The 22,105-nt window shown below is 35.2% G+C and overlaps 1 protein-coding gene across 2 annotated transcripts; it reads left to right on the top strand.

Moving 5' to 3' along the window:
- Positions 1-2,728: 2,728 nt before the first annotated feature.
- Positions 2,729-19,388, top strand: LOC117109420 (patched domain-containing protein 3-like). Of its 2 annotated transcripts, none has more exons than XM_033251770.1 (3): positions 2,729-2,849; positions 16,025-16,930; positions 17,507-19,388. In XM_033251770.1, exons 1-3 carry the CDS (start codon positions 2,747-2,749, stop codon positions 19,294-19,296), a joined length of 2,799 nt encoding a protein of 932 aa, XP_033107661.1. In that variant the 5' UTR covers positions 2,729-2,746; the 3' UTR covers positions 19,297-19,388. The 2 variants fall into 2 exon arrangements, with proteins under 2 accessions (XP_033107661.1, XP_033107660.1); XM_033251769.1 differs by lacking the exon at positions 2,729-2,849 and adding an exon at positions 11,677-12,023 and having other exon boundaries at positions 15,906-16,930.
- Positions 19,389-22,105: the final 2,717 nt, after the last annotated feature.

Raw genomic sequence — 22,105 nt, 5'->3', positions numbered from 1 at the left:
TGTACTGATGAGGCCTGGAAGGCCGAAACTGATCCGTCTGCAGATATTGGGATTCCTTCCAGTGGATACTTAGTTTATTTTGTCATTCTGATTGGATTTTCTCTACTGTTCCTTTTTAATTTTAATTTTAAATTGTTTTGCATTATATGACCGTTTGCTGTTTTATGGGTTTTTTCCATTTGCTTTCAAAACACAATCGTCGGGGAGAAAAAATATATGTACTTTCTACATATTAGTAGACTTTAAAATCGATAAATAAGCCTCTGAAACCCACCCCTAAATTGTAAAAATTTTCAGGGGACCACTTTCGAATTATTTGTTTGGTGGGGGCGGGGGCGCCTGACCACACCCACTTTTCTCTCGTCGGGGACCTCAGATCTTGTGTAGGGTAAATCCTGCACCACCCCTGCTAATAGGGCTTATTATCAATCCTAGTGGGTTGCCTTGTGATCCCAGAAATTGTCGAAATAATCAGCGACATATTTTCACAGTTCTCATTATTACTATGAGGTTATGTTATGTCAGAATATCGTTAACAGAGCGTTGCGTGACGTTTACAATGTCATTGATAGATTATGGTCATATAATAAAAAACAACGTTCTTATAAATTTTTTAGCTGGGTAAGTTGGTATCATGTGCCACCGGTAATATAAAGCATATACGCAAAATCGCAAACGGAAGTAAAGTGCCTTGCCCAATGTGACGAGCGTCGGTCTCGAACTCCCGTTCTCACGACCAGAGGTCCAACACCTTACGTGATTCGTCACACGCTCCTACCTGATATCAAAATGTCAAATACCTAAACACATTTATTGCTAAACACGTCGGAAACCTAAACACATCGCGTGGCTAAACAGGTTTAGCTTTTTAACGTGCCACCACCAAAACTGGACAGCATTTTACGGAGTTCTGTCAGTGTGTTTAAATACTCTGCGCTGTTTTTACAGTGACGTGTGTTGTAAATATTAAATATTTTAGACAAACTGAAACATGCCCCGTGAAGTTCTGGATCTTTTCCTTTCGTATTATGTATATCCGTCATTGTATTTTGAATTGGTTTTAAACAATGTAAATATTTCTGAAGGATGTGAATTCAATATCATTGTGACTCAACAAATAATTAGATATTATCCAACGCCTTGGGGAAAGAAATGTAAATGTGCTTAATGGAAAAGTAATATATCAATACATTGATATGATTTGAAAGGAAACTCCCTGTTGACTGGTATTATTGATTCTTTAACCAATTGAATTCATCTATATTCCTCACTGTATACCGCTGGCTTGAACCCACATAAATCGTCCGTTTATTGACACTTTATAAGAGATTTTGTTCATACTTGTCCTGAAGTTGTTATTTTAGTAATTTGACTAAGGAATTTAGAAAACTTTATAATTGATCATCGTGTTTATAATAGCAGCTGGCAACTGCAAAGCTATTCAGACCCCATACAGGTGTAGATGCAGGATTAAAAGTGAACTAGATAAGCCTACTTAACCTACCACAGCTCCATCATGGTTGGAAAAATTGGTCCTTTTCCGGAAAATACCACATTCATACTTAAAAAGAACATGAATGTCCTTCACTTTAGGGCTTTAAGTTTAATTGCAAGTAACAGGGCCGGCTTTAGGTGATGATGACAGTTTGGCTGACTCTAACCCCAAGCGTGTTATAGTTAGTTGTTATTTTATATTTATACCTTTAGATATTTTCAAAATCAATCAGCTTACCAGGGAACAGTGAAATTACAATGTAATTTCATTGTTCCCTGAGCTTACTAATGTTTGGGATTGTCAAAAAAGAGGATATACTGGTCTGCCTCTGATTACAGACCACTCAACAAAAAACAAAAAAAAACAAAAAAAAAAAAACCACCTCCAATTAAAAATAACTTCTCTGTGGTCCCAAATTCACAAACATCTTTTATCTTTATTATTCTAATTAGAGACCAAAGCTGCTAAAGACCATGGAAATAACTGTCCCACTCAAAAGTGGTCTTTAATTGGAGGGAGACCTGTATACACATGGCAATTAAAAATCAAGTGCATGGTGGATTTTTGTTTAATATAACATTAAAAGACAGTGTTATAAACATTAATAATAAATTCATATTTATTTTTAAACGATAAACGAATTGATAGAAAGTGGTGCGCTGGGTACCCTGTAACTATCCATATACAAAGCCAAATATAATATATTTACATATAAAGCAAACACCTCTTCATTTTTTATTAACTTTTTTCTTTTATATTTTAAACAGATAAAAATATTTAATATATTAGAATTTAGATGGTTTTGAAAATCAGTTAGCCTAGCATCCTAATCCATATATAAGTCCACAAGCAAAACAAGTTCCAAACGTGGAAATATGACACAAAATAAAATCAATAATTCATTACAAATAGGCCTATTTCACAAATAAATTTTCGTTCAAACACCTTGTAGTTGGAACCCAAAATGTATTAATATACCTTATTTACACTTCTGCTTTTGTAGCAACTTTAGTGGAAGCAAGGTTTAAGCTACTGTTCTCTATAGGTTAGGTCTTGTGGCCACGAGCTAGTTTTTTTCTTGTGTTAGCAAGAATTGATCAAGCTACCATCATGGAATTGAAACAAACGCACTTGATCAAACTTAGTCAAACACTATTGTATTTGTTGTTGTTTAGAAAAAACTCTGATATTAATATTATATCTGTCTTACATGTTGAATTTCTATCACTTAACAGGATCCTTGACTGAAATATGAAGCGCCCTCGGTTAGATTTCATTGAGGAAGGTCTCACCAAGTTGTATGCAAAGTATGGACGTATTATCGCCCGCTGTCCATTGCCATTTCTTATCATCCCTGTACTCGTTTGCGGTGAAGTTAAATTATTATCTTTCCATTGATAGGAGTGTTAGACAAGCAACGAATCTTTGGAGCAGCGCCTTCCTCAATTTCCTTCTGGACTACGAATCAGATTTGATTGATGTGCGCGTTTACACGACACGGTCATTGGACACTGAACTGAGCAAAGTTATAGATCAAATTGTACCAATTTTCGCAGTAGGGGGGTCGCTTCTGATAGCCTATGCAATCTTGTCAAGTAACAAACGTGACTGGGTACAAAACAAGCCGTTTCTGTGTCTCAGTGGTGTTATATCCGCTTTACTTGCAATATTGTCGTCATTCGGCCTTCTTAGCTACTGTGGATTTGAATTCACCGAGGTGGTGGCATGTTTACCAGTTCTCATTCTGAGTAAGTTTCAGGATTTTTATAGAAAATTTTTCTTCCAATCTTCTGCATTCCTTCTTAGGCCTACTAACACACTCATATTTTGAATTTAAATGGATCTAAACTGTCGACAGGATAATATCTGTCTAACATTGGGATCCATAATATTATTATTACAGTTTGCCCTCAACTAGCCTGGGTTCCAAGCCCTAATTTTGGGTTACTCACTCTTTATTGCACTTAGTGCGTGCCATACCTAACTTAATTTTTTGTTTGTGGCGGCGCTGTCCAGAATGAGAAATAAAAAAAAAAAATCAAAAAGAAAAAAAAAAAAAAAAAAAAAAAAAAAAGATACTTTGTGGCAGGTCTAGCCTCGACCTGAAAATCTGGAGTGTTCTCGGTGTGTGCTCTCCACTCAGAGGGTTAGTTTTGTATTGAAAGATTGACGACTGTTAATTATTTCTTTGAAAAAGTGGTCTTGAATTAAAGGGATCTTGGATTGGTGGTAGGTATACACTGTACCCAGATGCGACATGTTTAAGTGTGGGAGTTGTCCTTTATAATGCGACGATTATAGTCAAGCATGAAAGCAGTTCAATTCGCCCTGCAATTCCAGACCGCCTTTGGACCTGGATATGTTGGGTGGTCTCAGGGTTCGGTCTCCAATTAGAGGGTTATTGTGTTAAAAGATTGGTATTTGGTTATTTAAGAAAGAAAGTGGGTTTCAAATTAGAGTGGTCGCGAATTGGAGGGTTGAAGTTAGACTGGATTCCAGTCCCTGAATTTTGTCTTAATCAGTGAAAATTATTAAAAATAAATTTTACTTATTTGCACCAATTGTGTCCCATACTATACCTTTTCTGGGTTTATAAAAAAGTTTTCGACATAAACAGACACTAGTGGAGCTCTCCGAAAGTATCCAAACTTGGAAAAAAAAATTATCAAGCATTACCAACTTCCTTCGTGCTTACAGACAACAATCACATGGGTACCACCAGCGAGTACAAAAATAATAATAATAAATCGAATATGGGACGCCAATTTGGTATGGCGCACAGTAAGCGCAATAACAAGTGTGTAACCCAAATTTATAACCTGGAAACCTGGCTACTGAGTAAGGTATGTTGTGTTTACGTGTTATGACGGCGCAAACCATCTGAAGCATCCGTTGCCTTTTTTAAGCATTGCTGTCAGTTAGCGCTAGATATTTTTTTTTCTAGAAGCAACACTGCACATGTGAGATTACAGTTCCAATCACTATTATCCATTGATACACTCAATAAAATACTAATTTAAGGTTAGCCTAAATAAGAAGTGGCGAATTCAAGGTGGCGGTAGGGAAGGCAGCCAACACAGGGCCCCCTAAATTTTAAAAATTATTTTAGAAAATTGATAAAAAATAATGAACTTATATTTCTAGTCATCTAGAAGTGCCACTGATAAGAAAATATAACAATGATACTCTAAATTACATACCTAGGAGGTTTGTTTAAATTTAAGGCATACGTTAATTTCAAAAGTACTAACTATTAAGCAATAAATGTAAGTCTACTCTTCGCCTGTTCTTGTGTCTCGTGACAAACATTTCTATTGTGTCGATTCATACATTATTTTGGAATAACAAAATTAATATAATAATAACAATGAATGTAAGTCTACTCTTTGTCTGTTCTTGTGTCTCGTGACACAAAAGTTTCTATTGTGTCGATTCATACGTTATTTTAGAATAACAAAATTAATTTAATAATAATGATAATAACAGCAGCAACAACAGGCCCGTACGCAGGATTTTTTTTGGGTGGGTACGTAGACAGTGGACCAGAATGGCGGGGTGGGGGCGCCAGGGGAAGAGTCCTGCTGGTGTCGAGGGGGCGGAGCTCAGATATTTTTGATAAATTGAGGTCTTATTTAAACAATTAATTACAATAATTCATTCATTCATTCATTCATTTATTCATTCATTCAATCATTTAATCAATCAATCAATCATTCATTCATTCATTCATTCTTTCGTTCATTTATTTATTTATTTCACAACTACATCCAACAGCCAATAGCAAATAACAGGATGTTTTAGATATACAATAAATACATTTAAAAAACATTTAAAATATGATATCATAGTGGCCAAAAAAAACAGCATAAAAATATACAAATAAAAGTGTTTGAGAAAATTCAAATCAGCTTATTTTGCATGATTTCTTGAGTAGCTTTTCTAGCTTTCTTAATTCCTGATTTACTAACAAAAAGATCGAAGCAAAATCAAGATGAACACAAATTTAACGAAATAAAGACAAATAAGAAACTATTAAACTTCTAAATTACAACTTTGTCTTTAAATGTTGATAAATTTATAGGTGGAATACATCAATCGTGGTGTCTAACAATATTATTGTAATGTAAAACAAGCCTATTTAATGGAATGAATAGCATTTCGTGAGTTTGGTGAGCCGGCTGGCCTTTGAATCCGCCACTATCAGTGGATCCAGGAATTCGAAATAAAAGGACCAAGGAAGGACTTTCACAAATTGGGGGTCTATAACATCTCATCATGTTTGGGGCTGGGGTGAGAAAATTTATGATTATGGCACCTCTAGATGGCCAGAAATGTCACTTTTCAGACTGAAATTAAAATATAATTTTTGTTTTGTGTATTAAAAATATACATTTCTTGCCCTGACCTTCGCCGAATGTAGGTAAGAATGGCCCCGGAAAAAATGGCCCCAGAAAAAATGGCCCCAGAAAAAATTGCCCCGGTAAAAATGGCCCCATATGACAGGTAGGTAAAAATGGCCCCAGTGAAAAATTCGGTAATAGAAATGATATATATTTTTTTTAATCTTCAAATATTTAAATAGTGTATAAGCAATAATTGAATCAAGAAATAAAAAATGGCCCTCAATTATAAAATTAAAGAAAAAAAAAAAAAAAAAAAAAATGTTGTAAAATAACTTGTAGCAAAAATTTAATTAATATATCAACGTAAAGAATATGCATATTTGAGAACTAAAATAAATTAGTTTTTAGCTCCCATGAGTAGCTCTGGGAGTAGGTCTAAGTATTTTTTAAAATTATTAATATTATTAGATATTATTACTATATTTGTGGCAAATTATTAATATTATTATTATTATTAATGGCTCTGATGGGAGGCTCTAAAACATTGATTCGTGAAGAAAAAATTTAGTTTATACAGAAATAGTATCTAAAATGATCTCAGTTTCCAAAGTTAAAGCAAAAGATCTAATCTAAACACACATATATTAGGCAGGATGTATTTGTTTGAAAAAGAACCCACTCTTTTGTGAATAAGACGTTTATAGTTGAAAATTGTAAATTTAGAAATAAGTTTTATTTTTTCCTTTGAACTGAGATCAATATGTGATTTTTTAAAAATTTCTTTAAAAGCATTTTTTTTAAACAATTACAGCAGATGCAAATAATGTTCTGAGAGATAATTGAAAAACAATGGCCATTGAATAACATTTTTTGATAATAGAAATAAAAGTTTTAAAAACGTTATTTCACTAACAAAGTAGAGGAATGACATACAGTATACAGTACTTTAACTACCAAAATATGCAAACCTCATAGATAACCACAAACTAGTTAAAGCATGTGGATCAATTGTGTGTTACAGAATTTGATTATTGGGGAGATTCCTTTTAAAAACTAAATTAGTTAAGATAAAAAAATGCATATAATGACTCAAGAAAATCAGTTTTAATTCAGAATTTGATTATTGGGGCCATTTTTACCTACCTGTCATATGGGGCCATTTTTACTGGGGCCATTTTTTCCGGGGCCATTATTTCCGGGGCCATTATTTCCGGGGCCATTTTTTCCGGGGCCATTCTTACCGTACACCACCTTCGCCATGGGGAACTGTGGGAAGGTCTAAATCCACGCCTGCTGTATCAGGATGATTTCCAAATGAGAAAATAAGGATGATTTTACTGAAACCTAAAAAAAACAGGGGATCCTAGTTGGAAACTGCCCTGATTGGTCTAGGAATTGTGGTGGATGGTTTTCTGGAACGTTTGAGAGTGACTTCAATTTTCTATCCCGGAAAATGTGGACCTTTGGTCCCATCGTACTATACTGATGGTTTATCAGGTTCCTGACAATATCTAGCGCCAAAAATCGTCAGTAATACTGAAGAATGGCAAAGAGTGCTTCAGAAATCTTACAGAAAAAAAATCGACATCAATATTCAATAATAATATTATTATATTTATTGTTTATCATCATAATCATTTGTTTGACAAATACCCGCGACGACCGGTAACAACGTTGGTTTTTTTACCGGCGATTTTACAGTGAAAGCGGCGACGAAACAACGAAAAACGATTGTGACATGACCATGGTAATAGTGAGTTCTATCATTGCAATAATAATAATTATCATTATTATTTCGATAATTATGCCTACTAAATGATTGTGGTAATGTTGGTAATGGTGTGGTGGTAGTAGTAGTGGGGGTGGTGATTATATGACGATGAATATGATGATCAAATTTCGATTTTTTTAAATATTTTTTTTTGTGTCTAGGTATTGGCGTCGATGACATGTTTATTATGTTGGCTGCTTGGAGAAATACAGACATTCGCCAATCTGTCGAGAACAGGATGTCTAGAGCCTTTAGCGAAGCCGCGTTGTCCATCACCATAACGAGCATCACAGACGGAGTTGCTTTCGCTGTAGGTGCCTTCTCCACATTTCCATCTGTCCGGATATTTTGCACGTATGCCGCTGCCGCCGTGACCGCGGACTTTATCTTTCAGATTACATTTTTCGCGGCAGCTTTGGCGTTGTTCGGTTACCGTGAATCTGGCAATCGCCACTGCCTGACTTGTTTCAAAGTGAAGCCCAACGACGAAGCACCGAATTTGGCCTACAGAGTGATGTGCGCCGGTGGACCGTCACAGTCAACCACGGAATCTGAAATCGCCCCCAGCTCGCTTATGCGGTTTTTCAAAAGCGTGTTTGGACCGATAGTCTTACATAAGGTTTCAAAAGTCATTATACTAATTTCTTATGGAGTATATTTGGGATTTGGTATCTGGGGTGTGTTAAATGTAGATGAGGGTCTGACCCTCTCAAGTTTAGCTGCTGATGACTCATATGTGAACGATTTCTATGAATATGAATACAGATATTTTCGCGAGTACGGCCCGAGTATAATGTTGACCATTACCGAAACGGTCGACTATTCTGACGTTTCCGTTCAAGAAAGCATTGAAAAACTTGTATCAGACTACGAAGCGCTCAACGTCATCCACTCATCAACATTCACTGAATCATGGCTTCGTTTATACCTGCAATATCTGGCAGCTGCAAACATTACTTATAGCAGTAATGAGGAATTTGTCGCGATATTACGACAACAGTTCTTACAACTCAACGCGTATGCTCATTACGCGCAGGACATTGTCTTCGCCGACGATACTTCGACAGAAATAATTGCATCACGGTTCATTTTAATATCCAAAGATATTAGCAGCACGTACAGAGAACAAGAATTGTTAGTTCAAACTCGTGATCTTTTGGATAGTTCACCTTATGAAACATTGGTATATAATACTCTTTTTGTCTTCTTCGATCAGTATACTGTCATTTTACCGGCCACTTTGCAGAACCTAGGAATAGCTCTTGCGGCCATGTTGATAGTATCTATTCTCCTTATTCCAAGTCTGAGCTGCAGTTTTTGGGTTGTAGCTGCGATCGCTTCCATTGAGGTTGGCGTTATTGGTTACATGACGTTTTGGGGCGTGCGTCTGGATTCCATTTCCATGATCGTCATCATTCTGTGCATCGGATTTAGTGTCGATTTCTCCGCACATATTACTTACTCGTACACAATAGCCCCTGGAAAAACCAAGGAAATGCGAATGAATAACGCGTTATTTTTACTCGGTATGCCCATGCTACAAGGCGCCGTTTCGACGATCCTGGGCGTGCTTGCGTTGGCTTTCTCTCCGTACTACATCTTCCGTACATTGTTTAAGACCCTTTTCCTGGTGATTGTTTTTGGACTGTATCACGGGTTATTCGTCCTACCAGTTCTGTTATCACTCTTCGGGCCTACTTCTTCTAAGAGTATTCGGAAGGATAAGATTACCAGGAAGTCTGTGAGAGGTATGAGCTTTAGTTCGCATGGTACTCGACGCGCATTAAAAAAGAGAGACACACTAATGGCAAAACAAAAAGCAGATGATAATGATAAGCTTAATTATGTAGTCTCGGTTGTTGATGGTTTCGAAATGAACACAGGCAGTGAACAATCTTGCCCCGTAAACAAGGATCCGATTGTTGAATTTAATAACAAAACGATCGTTTTTGATTAAGATTAGTTGCAATATATAAAAATTACGTTTTATTTTTTGTTCGTGTTGGTTGAACAAATCAACACTTTCCAATGTACAATACAACTAGAGCAGTCATTTCATAGAATGCATACCTCCGCCCTGTGCTTCTTGAATACCGAACAATACGCAGGTCGTGGTATGGGCGATCCCATTATTTTTCGCCCTGTGCCTGAATACCAAATAATACGCAGTAGCCATGATAATGGGACATTCCAATAATTTCTTTTATGCTCGGGGTATTTCCGTGACCTTGATTTTGTCCTTTGAGTTTAAGTATAGAGTGTTATGTTAGTACTGTACTCAAATAATTGTTGTTGTTTGTTACGAATGTTTGCCGTGTAGCACCGTAAAGAAATAAATAATAAATAACAGTACTCGAAAAGGAACATGATGTTATAATCTTATCAACCATAGCCCTTCTACTTAACAACATTAATTTCTTTATATGTTTCTGCATCACAAGCTGCGACCTACAGAACATGCTCTATTTTACAATCTAGATGTGTATAAGAGACACCTATTGGGATTTGCGACACTTTCTGGCCGTAGTGGCCTAGGTGTAACGCATTGACAGTAAGAGATAGGCCTAGTTAATTCTCTGGTGGGGGCACTTTCTAAACAAGTTTTTCATTAAAAAAAATTTGCCCGATACGATTTTTTCCTCTTTTTTATTTTCCAAATAACAAAATTTACAATGGAAAACTAAAATTTTTTTTTTTTTTTTTGGATAAAAGGAGGTTGAAACATCCTATAAAATCAAATTAATAAATAAATTATACAAACGCTTCATTAATATTAATAAGAATGGTAATAAAAATGTTTACGCCATTGTTTCCATATTCGAGCACATCTTGCTATATATATATATATTATATATATATATATTATATATATATATATATATATTTATATATAAAACCCCAGTGCTAAGCAGCAACACTGATTCTATATAATAAATATAATTATATATAATTGTGCATAATTATGTTATATATATATATAATTATATTGAAGATTTATATATCGCACCTTATAAAATAATTTTTTTACCCATCAAATATTTCTTCATTTTGTTATGTAATGACGACTGTACATTATCTTTCAGTATCTTTTAATTCCCATTATAGCTATTTTATTAGATGATTGTACAATAATTTTTTTACCTTTTGTTCTTATCATTGTACATTACAATTTATATTCTATTGACGATTTACCATTTTTTTTAATTACGTTTGTTCATAAATTCCTATAATAATATAATAGGCCCTAATATTGATATTGATTAATACAAATTAATTTTTTTAAATTTTTTATTTAGATAAATTCTTTTTTTTTTTAATTTATGACGAATGTACAGGATTATTATAATTATATTTTTATATGTATTTTTTAATTGTTATCAATTTACTGCTCATAGATTGGTTTAATTTTCTTAATCTGACGATCTGTGAAGGTATTAGTTATAATTGTTTCTTTTTTGGTTTTGTATTGTATATGTCTTTGTTGGCTATGGGTTGGTTAGGCACATCACTTTATGACAGTTTTTTTTTAACTTTTCTTTTCCTCGGCACCCTTATGCAACCTTTTTTGCTGTTTGTTGTCGAAAGATTGATAAAATAAACATAACATAAATATCGTACGAATGCGATTTAATATAAAATATATATATATTACATTATATAATATTTATGATATAATTTATTAGAATTACCATTACCATTTTATGTAACAATGTCATTACAAGTATAGCAATAATAAACATTAATTGAAAGATCTTTAAACAAGTACTGTGTGTATAATGCTGTGTTCATCCGTAGCAAGCGCAGGGGAACAATAATAGATAAACACTCAATAATTTGTTTAGCGGAAGATAGTTTTACTAAATAAAATTAGATAAACAGACAAAGTATATATGTATAGTATGAAGACACATCGAATACAGTTATAATGTCATTTTCAAATGATGGCTAAATTAAATTTAAAAACAAATTCAAATCACGTTAAAAAAAAGTAGTACGATTTGCCAACGTTAACTTAAACTTGATACAATCATGGAGGAAAATTTCCTTTATACACAATCAAGCCAGATATTATGGCAATAATAAAGCCAGAGATTAAGGCATATGCGATTGTTAACAACTCAAGGTCAAGGGTGGATCATCAAGCCTGTATAATCACACACTGTAACACATTATATACAATCCGTCGTGGCAGTAAGATTGTGTTTATCTATTTAACTGGTTGCTTAGTCATATTTACTCCTGTACGTACAATACATATACGCTTCAATAAATATTTCAAACTTCCATGGAGCTAGCCGTTTTAGACACTGACCAATGGTGAAATTTAACCTGTGCTGCATTTTTCAGTGTCTGCTATCTTCGCCACCAACACAACGAGATCCTCAGCCGGGATTGTAATTCAGATTGTTTTCAAGTGAGTAATAGAGATTCGTTACATTTTTATTTCTTAAATTCAGTAAAGAGTTGGAACGACAACTGTAGTAGTACCCCTACAGAAACCCTACATAATATATTAATAAAAAATTAACGATTCATTTGACTTTTTATAGCTTACTGTAAACAAATATAAAGTAGGCCTGTGACTTGACAAGTAAACAATTTTTGGGGTTCATCATCATTATTTTCAATGACAAGGATAACTTAACGAAAGTCGAACTAATTTTATTGTGTTCTCTCCGAGACGTATTTAGCTAGTTATCTGGAGGTCGCGATTCCCACCCGAATCATTTTGCGAGATTTTTCTCGCAAAAAATTGGGAACGTAATCTGGAGGTCGGGGGCTCTATTCCCACCCGAATCACTTTTGAAATGTTTTCGCAAGTATTTTGGAACGTACTGAGCATTCAACACGATAACACAACAGGAAGGCAAACATATCCGTAAGATTTACAAGCCGATTGTAAAAAATATATATCCAAACAGTTTGGCTCACATCAGGACATTGGTTACTAAATTAGAATAGGCGGATCCAAGGGGCCTAGCCTCTCTAATTTCTTACAAAATTATGAAAGGGAAGATTTAAATTTCACGTCTTTCAGTTCAGTTTCATTTATTTCCAAATAATACATAAATATATACATTAAGTAGAGGTGGCTTGTATAAGATAAACTGAACTTTGAGTTACCGGTATAGCTCCATAAAATAACTTATAATAACATTTACAAAATTCACATCACATCTAGACCCATCCAAGATTATAGGCATACCTTTATTTATACAGAAATAGGCCTACATATACGTAGACATGCACATAAAATCCGCTCATTAAGTTGTCACCGAACTTTTATTTTGGGGTCCAAGTTAACTCGGCCCCAAGTAGTCAACTCGGTCCCAAGTTAACTTGGCCCCAATTTTTTTCATATACAATAACATTAATAAAAATGTAAAAAAAAATAATAAAAAGGCATATTAAAAACTAATGATAATAACGATATATATATATATACAGTGTATATATAATATATACATATATATATATCATACACACTCCAAAAGAATGCGAGCAACGCATTTCAAGGTCAAATGCCCCAGGTTAGTTTTACACAACAATGAATTTAAACAAAACCCCTTTTTCTCGGCTACAGAATCGGATAAACAAGTCACGTCCAGCGACTTTTGCTGATGTCATACCTCGAAAGACCATTATTAAATTGAATGTTTTTCCCTACCTGACGTGTTATAATGAATACTGAGTACCGGTATACGGGGCGCCGTTTGGGACACTGCTAGTCTTTAAATAGGCATTCTGTTGTTAGAGAAACAACAGAATTACTGTCAAACTATTATGTGTACACAATTAATTCTGTTGTTACAGAAATAATTATGTACCACAAAATTATTACTGTCACACTATTATGTGTACATAATTAATTCTGTGGTTACAGAAACAATTATGTACCACAGAATTATCGCTGTCATATTATTCTGTGTACATAATTAATTCTGTGTTAACAGAAATAATTATGTACTACAGAATTATTACAGTATTTTCTAACTATTCTGTAGTACAGAATCAATTCTGTACTACTTAATTTTGTTTCTGTCACCACAGAATTACTTCTGTTCTCACATAAATAATTCTGTCCGCACAGAATTATTTCTGTACACAGAATTATTTCTATCCACAGAATTATTTCTGTCCAGTCTCTACGCAAATTAGAAGGTGGAGTTTCCACCAAACATCCAATAAAATCGTTAGTCCTTAGAGACTAAGAAAGTTCGCGGGTTTTCTGGTGTGCTATACTTATAGTAGGCCTATATGATATAGAACAGTAAAACATAAATAGTCCATTTCATCAAACACATCCTACTTTCATACGGAAAAATACTGATAGCACTCCTACTGTTTATGAATAATAGTTTATTGTTATTATTTTAGAATGCATTATTATTTAAGACGGAGTTGCTATAGTCATTATAATGATATTGATATTTTCCTGACGCAAACATACGTCGAAATAGCATTGCAAACAATATTGTGGGGCACATTCAGCTCTGTGGGAAGAATTCAGTTGTTTTAGTAATCAGTTTATTCTGTGTTCGCAGTATGGGGTGCCATACGCAGCAAAATTCCATGTTGAAATCCAAATGTAATTGCAAAATGCAATGTCTAATTCATCAAAACATAGGTGTAAATTTCTCAAAATGTAGAACTAGTTTCCCAAAATGAAGTTCTAATTTTTCAAAACGTAGTTCAAATTTCCCAAAATGTAGTTCTAATTTCTTTAAAATGTAATTCTAATTTATATCATAGGTCTTGATCAAAGCCTAATCTCCAAATAAATTTTTAAAAAAAACAACAAAAAACAAAAAAAACAAACAAACAAAAAAAAAAACAGTCAAATATGACTCGTGTGAATTACATTTTAAAACTAGACATGAGAAATGTAAATCAAAACTAGCCACCATATTGGCCTATGTAGTTACTCCGTTTCTGTAGTGTCTGCGCCCACCGCCAAAACTCGGATTTCGGAGGTTTTGCGTAGTATAGGCCAAATCTCCGAAATTGGAGTTTTCTAAACTTTTGTTGAAACCTCCAATTTCGGAGTTTCCGCGTATAGACGCAGAAACTCCGAAATCAGAGGTTTGAACAAAAGTTTTAAAACTCCACTTTTAGCGGTTTCGCGTACTATACGCAAAAACTCCGAAATCGGAGGTTTGAATAAAAGTTTGAAAACTCCGATTTTAGAGGTTTATTGTATAGTACACAGAAACTCCGAAGTCGGAGGTTTGTATAAAACTACGAAACTCCGATTTCGGATGTTTGGCGTAAACTACGCAAATCCCGTGAAATCGGAGTTTTGGCGGCGGGCGCAGACACTTCCATTTCGGAGTAATTAATTAATAGTACGCACAAAAAACTCCAAAATCGGAGGTTTGAATAAAGTCCGATTTTGGAGAAGTACACCAGACTTTAGCTAAACGTCCGAAAACAATGTTGAGAAACTGAACTGAAACGTTTGCGCCAAACCACTCAAGCATCTATTAAGCCGGTTTTCCACTAGGGGAATTTATTCGCGAGAATCGAGAGCGTCGTTCATGCGCGTTCACATTTCTATCGGAGTTTTCGCTTCAGCGAAACTTTGGTAGTTCGAACGGTAAATAATAATAAAAAAAAATGCGCAGCCAATCAGAGCTCAGGAACGGAACCCACGCTTTTGATTCGCGCGAATAAATTCGCCTAGTGGAAAACTGGCTTTAGGTAGAATCGGGTCATTCTTATTGGCTAAAGCTCGCACAGTGTCCTTGAGTCCGCTGGATCCCTTGGTAAAGGAAGTAGACGTAGATGTAGACATCGGAACAGTAGGCCTATGTCACAAGTTTGATTGATCAGGGGCGGGATTGATCAGGGGCGGATCCACAGTATGTCCAAAAAGTTGAGGTTGGGAATGGGGCCTAAAGTAGAGCCGATCGAAATAATACTACCCTAGGGGGTCCTGGGGCATGCCTTACGAATTTTTTTTTGTGTTCTAGACGCCCGAAAATAACCTCTGAGGCGTTTTGGGCTATCAATTTTTCTTTTTCTTTTTTTTTTTTTTTTTTTTTTTTACTTTTCTTTACCTTCTAAAAGGGGATGGGGCCACCCGTTCCCCCTTAATCCGCCCGGTTGATAGTACAGCCACTTCATACTTTTCTCTGTCCGGTAATATTATTTACAACGCTCATCATAATTTACAGCATTTTACTCTGTACGTTATACTAAAACGTGTTTGTTTTCTCTACTCTAGCATAAAGACGCTATTCATTTGCCTAGATTTGAACCAATTATTTAAATATGCATTTCTTTTCTTTAAAAGATTACGTTCCTGAATTATGAAGCGCCCTCGACTAGACTTTATTGAACGAGGCCTCACCAAGTTGTATGCAAAGTATGGTCGTATTATCGCCCGCTGTCCATTGCCATTTCTTATAATCCCTGTACTGACTGCTATCGGACTAGGATACGGCTTGAAATACCTAAAAACTGTATCCAGTGTCGAGTACCTTTATACACCACTAGACGGTCAGGGTAAAATTGATCGTGATACGGTTGAATCTTTTTTCACATCAGAAGATGTTGACGCTGCGTCTGTTACGCGACTGTCACGTACCATTTTGTATTCTTGGGCTATTATTACAACGAAGGATATCAACGGCAATACCCTCTCCACTGACATATTTAGAGATATTCTTAATTTGGATGAACAATTGAAAAATATAACCATCGTAAGCAATGATACTGTGTACGGTTGGAACGATGTCTGTCTGGCTGTTAATGGAGAGTGTCTTCCTCTGTTAGTGCTCGCGGCATTTAGAGATGATGTGGACAATCTTGATAATTTACAAATAACATACCCAGTATACACAGATGGCACAACCGGAAACCAGTATTTCCTTGGAACTGATGTTGGCGGCGTTACTTTAAAATCGGGCTCTGATGTTTTACTCGAGCGTGCGTTTGCGGTGAAGTTAAATTATTATCTTTCTATTGATAGGAGTGTTAGACAAGCAACGAATCTTTGGAGCAGCGCATTCCTCAATTTTCTTCTGAACTACGAATCAGATTTGATTGATGTGCGCGTTTACACGACACGGTCATTAGACACTGAATTGAGCAAAGTTGTAGATCAAATTGTACCAATTTTCGCAGTAGGAGGCTCGCTTTTGATAGCCTATGCGATCTTGTCAAGTAACAAACGTGACTGGGTACAGAACAAGCCGTTTCTGTGTCTCAGTGGCGTGATATCCGCTTTACTTGCAATATTGTCGTCATTCGGCCTTCTTAGCTACTGTGGATTTGAATTCACCGAGGTGGTGGCATGTCTACCAGTTCTCATTCTGAGTAAGGTTTCAGGATTTTTATAAAAGATTTTTTCTTCCAATCTTCTACATTCCTCCTTAATAACAAACTCATATCTTTAACTTAAATGGATGTAATGCCCCCTAAATTTTAAAATTATTTTAGAAAATTGAGAAAAAATAAAATGAAATTATTCCTTGTCATCTCTAGAAGTGGCATTGATAAGAAAAGTATAAAAATGATACTCTAAATTAAATACCAAATGAAGGCTTAGTGTAAATGAGGAATTAATTTCAAAAGTAATAAAATGTATCTTCAAATATAATTCCTCATTACACTAATGAAACACTTACTGAAACCTAAAATAACGGGGGGGGGGTCCTAGTTGGAAACTGCTCTGATTGGTCTAGGAGGCATGAGGATAATAATAATAATAATAATAATAATAATAATAATAATAATAATAATAATAATAATAATATAATTATCATCAATATCTTGATAATTATGCTTATTTAATGATTTTGGCAATGGTGGTGGTAGTGGTGATTAGGCCTATATGACGATGAATAATTGATGATCAAATTTCGATTTTTTTTTTCTTTTTTTTGTGTCTAGGTATTGGCGTCGATGACATGTTTATTATGTTGGCTGCTTGGAGAAATACAGACATTCGCCAATCTGTCGAAGACAGGATGTCCAGAGCATTTAGCGAAGCCGCGTTGTCCATCACCATAACGAGTATCACAGACGGAATTGCTTTCGCTGTAGGTGCCTTCTCCAGATTTCCATCTGTCCGGATATTTTGCACGTATGCTGCTGCCGCCGTGACCGCGGACTTTATCTTTCAGATTACATTTTTCGCGGCAGCTTTGGCGTTGTTCGGTTACCGTGAATCTAGCAATCGCCACTGCCTGACTTGTTTCAAAGTAAAGCCCAACGACGAAGCACCGAATTTGGCCTACAGGGTGATGTGCGCCGGTGGGCCGTCACAGTCAACAACCACGACATCTGAAATCGCCCCCAGCTCGCTTATGCGGTTTTTCAAAAGCGTGTTTGGACCGATAGTCTTACACAACGTTTCGAAAGTCATTATCCTAATTTCTTATGGAGTATATTTGGGATTTGGTATCTGGGGTGTGTTAAATGTAGATGAGGGTCTGGCCCTCACAAGTTTAGCGGCTGATGACTCATATGTGAACGATTTCTATGAATATGAATACAGATATTTTCGCGAGTACGGCCCGAGTATAATGTTGACCATTACCGAAACGGTCGACTATTCTGACGTTTCCGCTCAAGAAAGCATTGAAAATCTTGTATCAGACTACGAAGCGCTCAACGTCATCCACACTTCAACATTCACTGAATCATGGCTTCGTTTTTACCTGCAATATCTGGCAGCTGCAAACATTACTTATAGCAGTAATGAAGAATTTGTCGCGATATTACGCCAACAGTTCTTACAGCTCAACGCGTATGCTCATTATGCGCAGGACATTGTCTTCGCCGACGATACTTCGACAGACATAATTGCATCACGGTTCATTTTAATATCCAAAGATATCAGCAGCACGTACAGAGAACAAGAATTGTTAGTTCAAACTCGTGATCTTTTGGATAGTTCACCGTATGAAACATTGGTGTATAATGCTCTTTATGTCTTCTTCGATCAATATACTGCCATTTTACCGGCCACTTTGCAGAACCTAGGAATAGCTCTTGCGGCCATGTTGATAGTATCTATTCTCCTTATTCCAAGTCTGAGCTGCAGTATTTGGGTTGTAGCTGCGATCGCTTCCATTGAGGTTGGCGTTATTGGTTACATGACGTTTTGGGGCGTGCGTCTGGATTCCATTTCCATGATCGTCATCATTCTGTGCATCGGATTTAGTGTCGATTTCTCCGCACATATTACTTACTCGTACACAATAGCCCCTGGAAAAACCAAGAAAATGCGAATGAATAACGCGTTATTTTTACTCGGTATGCCCATGCTACAAGGCGCCGTTTCGACAATCTTAGGCGTGCTTACGTTGGCTTTCTCTTCGTATTACATCTTCCGTACATTGTTTAAGACTCTTTTTCTGGTGATTGTTTTTGGACTGTATCACGGGTTATTCGTCCTACCAGTTCTGTTATCACTCTTCGGGCCTACTTCTTCTAAGAGTATTCGGAAGGATAAGACTACCAGGAAGTCTGTGAGAGGTATGAGCTTTAATTCGCATGGTACTCGACGCGCATTAAAAAAGAGAGACACACTAATGGCAAAACAAAAAGCAGATGATAATTATGAAGTCTCGGTTGCTGATGGTGTCGACGAAATGAACACAGGCAGTGAACAAACTTGCCCCGTAAAAAGGGATCCGATTGTTGAATTTAATAACAAAACGATTGTTTTTAAGTGAGATTTAGTTGCAAAATATAAAAATTACGTTTTATTTTTTGTTCGTGTTGGTAGAACAAATCAACACTTTCCAATATACAATACAATTAGAGCAGTGTATACCTCCGCTTTGTGCTTGAATACTATACAATACGCAAGTCGTGTGTGATTGGCGTTTCCGTTATTTTCCACATTTGCCTGAATACCGTACCGAATATTAGTACGCAGTAGCCGTGTATGATGGGACATTCATTTTCTTTTATGCTCGGGGTATTTCCGTGACCTTTATCTTGTCCTTCGAAATTTTCTTCCTAAAATTAGACGTAAGAACCTTAAGAAGAATAAGAAGAATAAATCTATTGGTAATAATAAATAGAAAATAAATAAATAATGGTCAATGTTTATGCACTAAGCGCATATAGTATTCGTCTCTATGCGCTTTCTAGAACAACAGAAAAGAAAAAAATGAATATACAGTAGGCAATAGGCCTACATAAATAAACGAAGCAATATCATTTTTTTAAAAATATTTTTAAGTCTACTCTAGGTAATAATCTGTTGACATACTTCTCTTAAAGGCTGTTTTTTTTTTTTTTTTTTTTATGTATGTCTCGCACAGACACATAGTTTAAGTATAGATTAATAGTTTAGCTGTTGAATGTGAGAAAAATTCCTGAGGTCACAGTCTGCACCTGAGTCCTATGTCGGCACTAAGGCAAAAAGTGCAAAAAATATTTTAAGCGCCCGGCCGCTTATTCGCGTGAGTATGGTACTGGATTATGATCATGATGTTATAATCGTAAATCCATAGCCCTTCTTCTTAACATTAAATTCTGTATATATGTTTCTGCATCACAAGCTGCGACCTAGAGAGCACGCTCTATTTTACAACTGCTATTCATATTCATATTGAATTTTAATCATATGATCATAATAATAATAATAATAATAATAATAATTATAGTAATAATGATGCTAGTAATGTATAACTTAAATTTTGGTATAGGCTTAAATAATGTAATTTCAATGTTTTTTTAAATACAGGTAAACTAACATATTGTTTAATATTATAAGGAAGTTTATTCCGTAACTTAGAACCTATAGCAGTAATAAACATTTGGCTACAGTTAAGTCGACAAGAAGGTATTATATAGCTGGGGATTTTTTAAATTGTAACATTTTGGCTTACTATTCTCATAATAATTCTCAACATAACTGGTATATGTAATAGAGGTTTCTTATAAATATACCTATACATAAAATTTGCTATTTGAGTTTTATGAAGATTAATATTGAGTATTTTGAGTATTAAAAAAAGTTCAGATGGTTCTCTATATCGAGAATGAGTAATTATTCTGGTAGCAGGTTTCTGCAGTATATGAAGCTTTTCTAGATTTGTACGGTAGTTGGACACCCAAATTAACAATATTGAAAGTAGGGAAGAACTAAAGTATTGTAAAGCGAGGTTAATATGTTTGAGGGGAAAATAGACTAAGCTTACATATGATACTGATTGACTTAAAAATGTTGTTGGAATGATAGTAATGATGAGTGGTACATTTTAAGTTCTTTTGTATAAACACAACCGAAACAGCACCTCACTCTTCCGCTCATATGTAACTACAAAGAAATGAAATATTGTGGTTATTTAAATTAGGCCTTTTTTGTGGAGTATGAAAAATAATATACTGTAGTATGTTTTGAGTGCGTTTATACAGAGCTTATTCGAGATGAACCACTCATCAAATTTTGGCAATTCGTTATTTACAGTATTGTATAGGGTGTCCATGTTTGGATTTGAATAAAATTTGGTATCGTCGGCGAAGGATAAAACCCGCCGCGTGTCACTGCCCCTGGTCAAATCGTTCACATCGATGAGAAATATTAACGGACCAAAAACATATCCCTGTGGCACACCTCAGACTATATTCACCGTCGACGACTTACATGATGCAATAGTAACAAATTGCTTCCTATCAAATAAATAAGTTTTAAACCAGTTCAATGCGATTCCTCTAATCCCATATAGGCCGTAATAATATTCTATGATTTATAACAGCAAACGCTTTAGATAAGTCTAAGAAAAAAAACTACGAAGATTTTTTGTATATTTTCAATAGATTAATGACGTTGTTAATTAGATGAAGAATGGCATGTCGAAGAAGAATGATTCTTTCTAAAGCCGTACTGATGGGAATTGAGAATGTTGTATTTTGTCAGAAAATTAATTGGTTGGGAATACATAAGTTTTTCAATAAATTTAGAGACGATTGAGAGTAGTGAAGTTGGCGGGTAATTAGATTTTATAAGAGGGTATCCTTTGTTTAGGAAGGACTTTAGTTATTTTAAGCTAATCAGGGGAAAACCAAATGAAAAATATGAATTAATGCAATATTAAATTGAGCAAAAATTAAAGGAGCGACGGAGTTTAAAGTGCGTGAAGTAACTCCGTCACTGCCTGCTCCTTTATTCAGATTAAGTTCATTAATGGTTAGCCAGTCAGTGGAAGCAGAAGTCATCCACAAAATAACCGTGAGTATTGGTTTACTTAAAGAAATTTTCTTTGTAGACCTTATATTGGAAACCAAATGAAATTATTTAGGCCTAACCAAATACTGGATGTCTTAATAAGATCTATTTTACACACCAGTCTACTGTTTGGTATTCTATTCAAAATTTGAAAGCATTTTAAATCTTAGATCTACAGTGGGCGGTCGAACTTTTATACTTGACCCAATCAATATATTTTCTCATAAACAAATACAGGAGGGCGAAGCCAAAGAAATAGAACACTGATCAATAAGCCTCGACTTAATTATCAAGCTTACCAA

Source organism: Anneissia japonica, unplaced genomic scaffold (genome assembly GCF_011630105.1).
Source record: "Anneissia japonica isolate Jap-2015-1 unplaced genomic scaffold, ASM1163010v1 scaffold287719_len1884721_cov185, whole genome shotgun sequence".
Taxonomy (NCBI): Eukaryota; Metazoa; Echinodermata; class Crinoidea; order Comatulida; family Comatulidae; genus Anneissia; species Anneissia japonica.
Note: the sequence above shows the minus strand (reverse complement) of the source record. Positions and strands in the feature narration are given on the sequence as shown.